This window comes from Bacillus rossius, chromosome 18 (genome assembly GCF_032445375.1).
Source record: "Bacillus rossius redtenbacheri isolate Brsri chromosome 18, Brsri_v3, whole genome shotgun sequence".
NCBI classification, from domain to species: Eukaryota; Metazoa; Arthropoda; class Insecta; order Phasmatodea; family Bacillidae; genus Bacillus; species Bacillus rossius.
Genome location: NC_086345.1, coordinates 17,117,553 through 17,129,926, shown reverse-complemented (window position 1 = coordinate 17,129,926; position 12,374 = coordinate 17,117,553). Strand labels below are relative to the sequence as shown.

Genomic DNA, 12,374 nt, shown 5'->3' with positions numbered 1-12,374 from the left:
TTAGCCCACAATCAACATATACAGTCCATTTTATTATTTGTTCAATTGGTATCATACATATAACACTAAAAATTCAACAAAACTGTCTTACATAATAATTATCAGCATTCCATACAATGGATATAATTATTCAAACCATTTTTGTCTATTCATACTTAATTCCCAGTCTTACTGGTTCCAGAATTTAACTAAAAATTACTTTCACTAATCTACAAGCACAAATGCACAACTGAAAAAAAAAAAAAACCTACTTTAGTACATTACATAATACACAGAACAAATAAAAATCACTTTTATTAAACATTTTACAGCAACAATAGCACTACTAGTAACAGATTAACACTACAGTGTGAAACTTACACAATGAAGCTGATTAATTTCCAATGTAAGTTAGGAACGTTTACAGAAATGCCCAGCACAAAAACATCCACAATATTAGAAGAATAGTGTTAGTTCATATTCATCCTCTTTTGTTTAGCATAAAAGAGACTTTTCTGAATGTCCATAAGAGAGATAATAAAACATTTGCAATGACTGTGTTCTTGTGCTACTTGAATTGACACCGCTAAAGATGTAAAATATAGCATTCCTAATTGGCAAATCGAAAACTGGTGTTTTAACAATTTTTCCACCCATGACTTTCAAAGAGCCAGGGGTTTCCAAAGGTTGATTCATGATGCAGAAGCGTCATTTTAATTTTAGGGTGGATTTAGGTTTAGGGTTTAAACAGTCTGAGAACCTGTTCTTTACCAAAACTTCCGAATGGTTCTCAACCTTGGTAAAATTTGCAACGTTCTGAATAATTTTGAGGTTGAATGTTTGTTTTGGCGTCGGTTGTTAGTGTGGGATGCACGGCCAATGATTCTTCTGAACGCACAATTAAATGCCTCGTACACTTCTCGCTACACTAATAATCTTTAACACCCACACACCCCTAAGCCTTCAAATTAAGTTCTATTAAATATATGTAATTAAACACAAGTTGCTTTTTAACTTCACCAAACAACCTATTGATTAAACTATCACACTACATAACGTGCAAACACACCACTCAATGTTTTTTTTCGTATTACAATGTTGCTGTAGAGTAATTTATGTATTGGCTAGATATAATTAATGAGGGACAAAAAAAAAACTAGCAGACACTGTATTTTAAAGTGTTACCTTTACTTTCGAAACCATAAGCCAGCATTAAACCTAATTTTAAAATGCGCAACTTTCAAAATGACAGCTACATGTCTGTACAACGTATATTATGTCAATGTGTTATCCGTGAGATTGACGTATGCAGTATTTGAAACGGTTTTGAAATCATTAAAGAAAAAAAAAAAAAAAAAAGCAACACAAAAATATTTTCTGTTTCACGTAATTACTTTTGCAGAAAGATAGAAATGCATTACAATACTCTCTTGGTCAATTTTGGTCTTGCATAAATTGTTTGAAAATTACAGTGACACACTGTAATTATTTAGCCAAAACAAAAGGCAGATTCAACCACCGCAAATTATTAGGCCAGAGGTATTATTCTGTGGGCTTCCAACTGATATTGCATGAATCTGTGAAACAATTGGATAAGGCAGCCAAGTTTAATAATACTTGAGTTCAGCAATAATGCTGAAAATAATTAATGGCTTCCGACAAATAAATTGTAAGCGAATGTTTAGAAGATTACAAACATAACTTTTTAAATGTCACTTAAAATTCAGTTGAGACAGTGGAAGACTTATCACATATGCTTACTTCTCTTATCAGAGTAAGCATTTTTGAGAGCTACACTAACAGAGAGATGGACCAGTTTTCCATTTAAAAAAAAAAAATTAAAAATATCCTCAAGAATTTACGATCGAGAACATAATCACGTGATGAAATTATATGTACTTCAAAATAATTAGCAATCACAGAGGAGGAAAAAAAAAAAGGGGGGGGGGGGGGTTGTGTTTCAGGTTGGTTAAACCTTGCTTTTCTCACTCCCAAACAGAAAATCTGAAACCATATAAAAATAAGACGACATTAACACCAAAAGCAAAGCTTCCCAACAGAATAAAGGTAAAATGACTACTAAAACCTACCTTCATAAGGTAAACATCAGTATTGAATAAATTTTTAAATTTGCAAATTCCACATCTGATTTCACTCTTCTTTTCACGCTACACTACAAAATGAATTAGACATTTTCACAAACCCCTAAACTTAGGCCCTAAATGACATAGTTTTTAAAATTAATTAAAAAAAAAAAAAAAAAAAAAAAAAAAAAAGCCACCCCTATATACCAGCGGTTCCAATTTTTTTTATCGACTTTTCTTTTGGTGGAACCTCAACTCCTTCAAAGGAAGTTATTTGAAAATAATTGTGCCCGCTTTATATGACATTCGTCCTGACTCGCGGAACCCAAATAACTTTGGGAACCTCTGCTGTATAGTAATATTAAGAAAATTTGTTTTCCGTGATAAACAAAAAAAGTTATTGATGATTTAGACTCCTTGTAAAATTATTTTTTTTATATGAGCTATTTCAATGACTACATCTAGTATAAAAAAATTTTACTTCACATTTTTAACAAAACCTTGTAGAATAGAGATTTTCTATGAAAACTACTTTAAGTTCAATAGTACACAGGGAAACTGAATATTTTTATGGTGTTGATAATACTTGTAAAAACTTAAGTTTTTATTTTAAGTGAAGACCATTCACCTAAATCCGTTTTGAAGGAAATTTCTTCATTTTTGCTCATTTTGAAAGAAATTACAGGTTGACCAATCTCTTGAGAATATCAAAATCCAGGTTTATTCAAGGGATTTTCGAATTTGTCTCGTGTGTGTTCACATGCAATAAAGCTTAGTGTGCCCAATCTCAAATCTGAAATAAATGATGACACTGTACATACTTTTATAATTGAATTAAAATAAATTATTTCACCTGAAAATATGTGGTAACATTTGTGCGATGCCTTGATACAAGAGATCTGAAAGGTGGAATGAAAGTCCCTAGAGTGCTTTCAATAAATCTTTACCCAATGTATCATTCATAAAAATTAACACATTATAAAAAATTTCTACACTTCTAAAAATTTAGTTTAGAAACAGAACTTTTCATCTGACCTAAGAGTATTATTAATTGCTTATCGTAAAAAGGCCCCACTCGGATATATCGAGCAGTTTTCAAATCTCGTGGGGTTTTTTCCTGAAGCTCCGCCCACCGTATTGTGCGCCAGGGTGGACAGGGGCCTTGAATTAAACTTTTCCGTGACTCCATAGTGTACCACTCTCTCTTCCTCACCAAAGCCAGTTACCTACTGGTTCGGATAACAACTCCATCAAAATTTTTTCTGTTGTGTTAACATCTTAAATCTTTGTATTCAGCATTTTTGGTAGGAGTAATTTCTTGAATGGGGCGGAAGTTGCGTGAAATGGAAATGTGTGACCACTGACCACAGTGCAGCCATCTGTGGCGGATGCCGTGAACTGAAAGTTCACAAAGCTAAACAAAAACTTTATAGTAACAACTGTTTGATTAATTTGAACAAGTTGGGAAATATTTAAAAAAAATTCCTTGTCAAAAATCGGGTCCAAAGCTGGGGTAATGTATTTTTTCAAGTCTTTTTTGCTTTTATCGGAGCTGTTTCATTACCGTGTTTACCCACGTCGCAGTTGTATGTTCATTTTTAGACTTTTTTTACTTTTTTACTTTTTTACTTTTTGTTAAATAATAATAATAATAATAACCTTGCACTATATGATTGGATATGTCCATAAATAACTAGCTTATGTTGGTTTCTAATAAATAAAACTTCACATATAAGAATAATTTTTCTAATTTAATTAATTAATTAAAATATCTGCAGTATAGTAAAGCTACACGATCAGTGCAGTTATTGTCCTACCATTCACCGTGTATGCACACACATGCGCGCACACACACGCACCCACGAAACACGTCTTCACAGAGTTTCAATGTATATTATCAAAACTCAACTCAAGAAACTTATTTACGCACATAATCAACGGCACACAGCAATCGGAAAATGTAATTTTTTTTAACCAAAGTGGGATACTTGCATAAGGGTTGCACCAAATTTTTAAATCTAAAAATTGACATAAATTGTGTGATCCACATGCTTGTAAATACAGTATGGCATTAAGCATCAAGGTATTGTTGGCAAAATTTAAAAAAAAAATTTATAACTGCCAAACAAAATACATTTTCCATCCAAAGCTAAAATGGATTAAAAAAATGTACAGTAGACTTTTGATTATTCGGGTGCGATTTGTCCTGCATGCAGATTAACCATGCCTTCAATTCACTTCCATAAACCATAAATACAAAAATACTTTTTGACACTTTATTTCCGTGCACGCACAATGACAACGCCACGCGTGTTACATTAAATACAACGCAATGAATTAGTAATACAATGAAAACATGTGACAAATCATCAACAAACACTATTTTGCTGTTTCTTCAATAGCTATTTGCTTCCTTCACGGAATATTTATTTCCGAAGACACCCAGAATGTTCAGACAACATATATACTCCGCCATCTCGCTTGTAGTTTATCTGACGCGTACTAGGATGTGCTAGTGGCAAATCATGGCAGAAACACATTTATTAAACAACAGTCAGGAATTATGTTAACAGGCTAAATATTCTCTCTAATAATAGAAAAAGTTAAGTTTTTCACTTTTTTTTTTTTTTTTTTTTTTTTTTTTTAGATCTTATTATAACTAAAAAATATCTCCTACCTCAATCACATCATTATTTTGTAACTCAGAAATGTTAGTAGTGCCTATTATGTAAACAATGCGGTACGTGAAATTTGAAATTTATTTTTAGGTTGTTTAATCTCAAAAGTTATTCAACATTTATTTGAATGTACTTCAAATGTATCAACATGTATTAGTACCGTAAATTAATTTTAATGGGAATAGTGTCTTGATTAAAATATTATCTTATGGAAAAAAAAAACTTATTTGATGAGCGCTGCTTTGTAAGCGCTCTATTTTACTGGAACAAATTAAGGCATTACTTCGAGAGGCGGGTGTTACAGTATTTGTCTTGATAGTCAGGATAAAAAATTTTTTGGACAAGGGTTTTTTTTTTATTTTTAAATTAACCGTGTATTTAGGTTATCTGTGGACCCCTTGCCAGATATTACCTCGGATAATCAGGAGTCTACTGTATATTCAATCTTAATGGTTACATTAAAAAATTTTTTTAGTACATATCTGTTTTTTTGATACACCAAAGTTTAATGTTACAACTTCCATATTTATGAAACGGAAATATTACAAAATATACAAGGTTCAGTTTCACAGTTCGTTTGGAACAAACATAATTATTATAAAATGATAAGTCATACAATTTTATTTCCTTTGTTACCCGTAAATTCAATACTTAAGAGGCCGTGTCAGTAAATGTTTATTTCCAATATTCTGCTCTAGAAGTTCTCTCTTTTAACAGTGAGATTTAGTGGCTTTTTCAACCGAAGGAACTGTAGCCGCAGCGCGTGATAAAGCTACTATACCCTTATCACAGGATTAGTGGGAAGGTTGACAGCTCGAGTTTACTCGACGAAAAATGTATCTGGTTCCTCGACAATCTGAGAGGATGACAATCTGACCGGCGGCTCACTAGGAAATTGCAGATGCAGGGATTCAGAATCAAGAAACCTCACTTTAACAAATGTAGTATGAGTCGTATCTAAAACTAAAAATTTTAATACTTTAAACGTATCGGAATACAATTAATCTTCAAACATGTGGTAATTATTCTTTATCTGGATGTAATAGTCCGTGAAAAATAATGTTAGTTGACATTAAAAAGTATACGAAATTCATCATGTAACGTTTTAAAAGGATAATAACATAAATGCATATGCTTAGATATTGCATATGCATCACACACAATCTAAATACAATCTCACTTAAGTCAGACTACCTAATTTTTTACAATGCACCATCATACAGTTTAACAGAGGTAGGTGAACCTCTTATCGACGTTGTTTCAAAGAATTTAAATTTACAAATATTACTATTTATCTTAATACGATATGTAGCCTACCTTTATGAATACGAACATACAAAAAAAATATTGAATTTATCACATTACACAAGACTAAAACACTAACAAAACTTAATTTTATACATTGCTGTAGCATATTAGAAGACGAAATAACTCACAAGACTAACATTAAGAGGGCTGCATTACAAATTTACTTTACAGAGAAGAAAATATCCTTTCAGGATATTTCATTACCTCATTGATTACATAATACTGCCGTTGATGTGATCGTAGATATAAAGTATTTAAAAAATATATTCCATTATGTTTAAGTAAATATTTTGAAAACGTTATTGCTTAAAGATGCTCATTATTTAAATAATAACGAATCTTTTACTTTTATGTACTGAACAAACAAAATACTTATAAGTTAATAAGAATAAGCTTAGTTGAGTAACATCTTCAATTTGTATTGAATTCAATGTACATATCGAAAATCATGTACAATGAATGCAACAGATTGAATTCAATAAATATTTGATCTTGTGAAACGGCCATAATATTGATGTAGATTAGGGACCGGAAAAATTCGCGGTTTCGACGGCCTTCAGGATAGACTGCACATTCCCCTGTACACTCGGGCAAATAACGGCAGTTCATTTGCTGCTGACTTGTTAGTCGTCTCAGCTTGTTTGTCTGTGATTCGATCCCTCTTTGGTTGGTGTTTTATAATTGGTTGAGATTCGTCCAGATGAACAGTAAGCCAATAGCAAAATCATCTAAAAGGTATATGTATTTGACTTCTAGCCTATCGCCGAATGAATCCGCGAATTTTTCCGGTCTCTATTAATTATAGATGCTCACATGCATCGTGAGAGTCCGTATAAAGCCTATTACAATTCTATAAGTATACATTAAAATGCTTTTAAAATATACATGTGTAATATAATTAAAACTTGTTTAAGTAAGATCATCACAAAAAAAAATGAAAATCCTTCAACAGTAAGTGATGTTTTATAAGATTTTAACAAAACACATCTTACAATAAGAGAATACTAATCATACCACATAATTCAACACAAAATATACATTCCAGTAGGCGCTACGTAAAAACAACTTCTATTTTTATGCTGATTACTCTGCATTGTTTTATATATATATCATTATTTCTAACTTTTAATATTCTCTACACATTAACTGAAATTACTTATTTACAGAGTCTTAGCTAATGTTGGTCTGTACCACATACAGTTCGTACGATATCTCTACGCAAAACACATACAGTTCATTATTAGTAATATCAATTATATTTCATGAACATAATGAAATTAGTATAGGCCCTAGGTTGTTCACTGTTAATTGAGTACTTCTGAAGTATTTTCATTGTGAGTTAACATACATACCAAATGCCATTCTTCCAGTAAAGTTACAAAGAAGACAACAAGATAATATAAATATGTATGTAGTACCATATTTTAAACTCCTATTAAATGAATAATAACTCAATCTCTATTCTGGACTATTAAGTAATAATTTTTATTACTGTTATTTATAACTTAAATAAAATGACAACTAACAAATTAGTAAAAAATAGAATTACGTGCGATATAGTGTGACATTTGTACTTGGACGGCAAACGAATATAATAAAATGTCTATGACAATGTTAACTTTACTCATTATTATGGAAAGAAACAAAATGGGCAGATAAGCATATTCTACGCTGACATTTAAAAATGCTCAATTCAAAATGAACATTCCCTAGCAAGAAAATTTATTTTATATCACCACAAAAAATCAAACTGCGGCGTCATTTTCCCGATGACAAACAAAAAAGTTGTATGGTCGCGAATAATACATTCGTATAGCGTCACATCAGCGGAATATTCCCTTGGCATAAATGTGTGAAGTCTGTGGCACTTATGGAGAAGTAAACCTTCGCTCGAACACAAAAACAAATGAACGAACAGCTTTTTTTTTTTGATAAGATGTGCAATCGGAGACCCCTGGGGTGGTTGAAGAGTGTCAGGTCGGTCGCCAGACCAGATAGTAAAAGCTCAGGGGCTGAGGATAGAAAAGGCATATCTCCAAATTATTAAGTATAAATGTTGTCATGTAATTGTTAAAGACTTGATTACACCCAGGTTTATAAACCCATCATGATCATGAAGACACTGATCGGAAGGTAATGTGCAATACATTTCAATGGCGTTTTCAGTTTTTGCTAAATAATTATAAATATAAGCAAAATTTCAATGTATCTGGACAAATCAAAATATTGATAATATTATTTTCATCACAGAAATAATATATGATATGATAACTAAATTTGAAAAAAGCGGTTATGTTAAATGTATTGTATACTTTCAGTAGGCAAAATTTCCGGCCCCTACCTCTTATAGACTTTGAGAAAAACTGCCTTTTAAAATAACATTGATATAGATAGGAGCGCAAATTTGTGACACGGCCTCTTAAGATGATGACACAATTAAAAATAAAACCATTATTTATATGTATTTGAGAATTTTATTTCTTGTATCCTGACTTACTAGAAAAAAAAATTATATATCCCATTGAAAAAACACCAAAAAAAAATTAATGAAATCCTTTCAAATAAACAGAAATATTTTGAGTATACTTTTATAGACAAGACACTACGTAATCATACTAACAGGACAACTTTTACATCTTGCTTATTACCAGCTGCGGATCCTGACTGAATCTGCAATGCTTAGTTTCTATAAGCTGTTTGATCTTTCAAACATCTATCACCTCACCGGAATGGTCATTAGCATATTAACAAAAAACCAGAAAACAGAAAAAATAAAAAAATAAAATCTACACAATTTGGTTATTGCTACACACACAATACACTTTATAACATTAATAATTCTTTTAGACTTCATGAAAAATCACAACTGACCTTGGGAACTTACAAATAAAATAGTTACATATAAGAAACAACAGCATAAGGCCAATATATTACTCTAATATACGTAGAATAGATGTCTTATTAATGCCAGTTTGGCTAAATATAACAAGTAGATGAGAGTGTAAGTAAGTGATTAAAATAAAATAACATTGTCTAAAAGATTGTATAACGTTGACAAAATATGGCTTAACATAAAGCTTTTATTTACTGCTTAAACTATCATGAACCTATACCACATTTCCACTACATTATATTCCAGTAAACTTTAAGACACTAACTCAAATCTAGTTTTAAATATATTTTAAAAATAAAATGTGAATATATGTAACAAAAAAAATTTCTGGGAACCAAAGACTGCCAAGATTATATTTTCTTTCAAATACGAAACTTGTTCTGTGTGCAGAGTTTTAGTGTTTAGCACCAGTGTTGTTATTGATACACTGGGTACTTGTGCATAAAATTCTGAATATGAGGTAAAAGGACAGCTTGAAATATTAGTTTTGCCTTCTTAATAGACTGTCTAAAATATTTCATGAACGTAAGCTAAACACTAAACAAACGGTAAGAAAGTAAAAACAAAAGTTATGATGGTTTTTTTGCCATCTGGTAGGGGATGAATAAATAAAAATTACTTTTAACAACTTTTGGTTTTAGAAATAATTTTTACACATAAAAAGTAATGCAAGGCAACATTGATGTGAAATACATCTACACCATTTAACAACTGTCAGTCATTTTAAGCTTGACCATAAAATATATATATGTCTCTGTTACATATTAATCTGTACAGCAACAATCCTAGTTTTTCAAAAATACAGTAACATCTACGTTTATCTACGGTTAAAATGACACACTTCAAAGTAATGTGCACATTTCTTTTCTGTCAGAGCTGATTATGACATTCGCTGCAGCTTAGATTGACTACGCATAACAATTCACATCAACAAACCGTTGAATTTAAAAAAAAAAAACTCTGCAAAGTAAAGTCTAGTAAAGCATTTATTTTAATTTTTAATTTTGGGTACAAATATTAATTGAAACCAGTAAGCAGTACTGCAAAGCCCAAACATTATATGAAAATATATGCATCACATTTTTTTGTAAACTCGTTTTGATTGTAACTCCCACGATGCTCCCAGCTGTCTGATATCTACGGGGCAGCTACATCATTCTCACAAAAAAAATAGCTGTAATGCAAAATTAACATCACATATTTAAGCTAACCATGTCTTCTCACTTTCTGATACAAAAAAAAAATCAAACAAAAATTAACCGGGATACTTCCCATGTTTTGAACGGCGAAGAACTATGTATTTACATGAAAAACAATAAAATGGGTTTAGTTTTAATGTAAAAATTAACACTGAACACAGGGTTAACATGTGAGAAACACGTGACAAAAAATTAAACTCCGCACATACCAGCTAACCAGTCTCTTTTTATCATATTATTTTTTCAGGGAGAGATAAAACAAGATAATGGTGGAACTATTTCCCATGAAAGTATGCATGTGTAGCCACGATGTGTAGGACTAGCATCAAAATCAAACGGTCAACGCAAAAAAAAAAAAAAAAACACGCCGACAAACTGACCCAGCGCGTACGAGCTAACCAGTCTTGTCGACAACTCCCGACAATTTTTCCTTCGGCAGAAGCCAGGTGGTGAGATTGGCGGTGGAACTATTTCCCATGAAAGTTACGTGTAGCCATGATGTATAGGACTAGCATCAATATTAAACGGCCGACGTACAAAAAAAAAAAAAAAGAAAAAAACACGCAGACAAACTGATCCCGCACGTACGAGCTAACCAGTCTTGTCGACAACTCCCGACAATTTTTCTTCCGCAGAAGCCAAGTGAGGATGGCGGTGGAACTATATCCCTGAAAGTGCGTGTGGTGTGTAACGCAGGACTGCTATCAAACGCACGCGACGTGTGTCTCGCCGGCCCGGGGGGGGGGGGGGGGACCCGGATCACTGGGAGCTGCCGCCGTTCTTCTCTGGCCCGCTGTACAGCACCTCGACGGCGATGCTGTGCCGCGAGTGGGATGTGTGGAGCAGGCTCTCGTCGCTGAGCTTGACCCGGCGCTGCGCCAGGTGGCGCTCCACCCACTTGAGCAGGGCGAGCACGGCGTCCGTGCTGGGCAGCCGGTGCTGGGCCACCGTGTGCGTGATGTGCGACGTGGTGATGCGGAACGTCACGGCCATGCCCTTCAGCGCCTGCCGACCGAACACACACGCGTGCTAGCACAGCAGTTCCCGGCACGAGACGAGGTCAGAGCCTTTCCAGCGACGAAGGATGGAAGATAAATTTCCCACCCTCGTACGAGACTCAAAGCCACTGGAACTTGCTGACCATATTTTAACGTGTCTGAATATAATACGACCCAAAACTTTTTGGCTACAAGTTTATGAAAAAAATGCTTTAAGAATGTAAATCAGAATTGAAAAAACGTATAAATTAAAAAAAAAATTTTTAATTAGTAAATTTGTAAACGGTGCCCACTTTCATCAGTATGAGTGATTTACACTGCTTCTTTTAAATGAGGAAGCCACAAAAAGTGAAGTGAATTGAACAAAAAAAAAAAAAAAAAGAGTTTTGCCAGCTAAAGAAAAGCAGTCATGACAGACAAAGGCAAGCAGGGAGAAAGAGAGACAGAGAAGAAATGGAAAGGACTCTGCGACAGGTTCCAATTCTCTTCCTCCAACTCTCCCCCCCCCCCCCCCCCCCCCATGCATTCCCAAGTTTTACCTTGTCTCATTTTTCATACTCATAACAGTAATGGCGTTAAGGGACACAGTTTAAGACAGTGAGAGTGTACCTTTTTTAACCAAGCTCCTTCTGTAGCTGACAGGTCGGCAAGGCTTGGAATTACAGTCGAAGTAAAAAGAAGCCACACAAACAGGAAATGTGGAGATTTGCAGATAAAATAAAATGCTTATAGATACGAAAAAATTTAGTAAAGATCTTTTTTTGTTCATAATTTAAAATGCAAACATGATTTAATCTAAACATTTTTTTTTCGCAACAATGCACAGTTTTCAAGATAGTTTTGAGAAGGAAAAAAGTGTAAACTTAAAATTTGTAAAATGTAAGGTTATCTGGGTAGGAATTAGCTTAAAAGATGGAAAACAATTAGTCACGTTTTAACTTCAAAGCATCGGAAATCATGTTATTTACCATGTTTATCGCAATCGCAAAGTTTTCAGGCGTCTACTAATATGGCATGGCAGTGTCTTGAAAGTACAGTATTAAAGGCAGGCGGGACCGGAACGTTACTTCCTAACAAACCCTTCAGGAAAATTAGAATTGCAACGTACGAAACATAACAATGAATCTTTATTTTTAGGGAGTGGAGACATCCTCGGAGCTTTGGATATAGAAGCATGGGCGTCGCAAGGATATATTTTTAGGGGGGGGACTGCAATTGATTTAGTTGTTGAGGAA

At 33.3% G+C, this 12,374-nt stretch overlaps 1 protein-coding gene across 1 annotated transcript in view; it reads right to left on the bottom strand.

The window, feature by feature from the left end:
- Nucleotides 1–11: 11 nt before the first annotated feature.
- LOC134541223 (uncharacterized) overlaps nucleotides 12–12,374 on the bottom strand; it is a 34,332-nt gene continuing 21,969 nt past the window's right edge. The window contains exon 14 of the mRNA XM_063384476.1: nucleotides 12–11,146. Coding sequence (XP_063240546.1) covers nucleotides 10,901–11,146 — 246 coding nt within the window. The 3' untranslated portion in view covers nucleotides 12–10,900. The remainder of the gene's footprint in view (nucleotides 11,147–12,374) is intronic.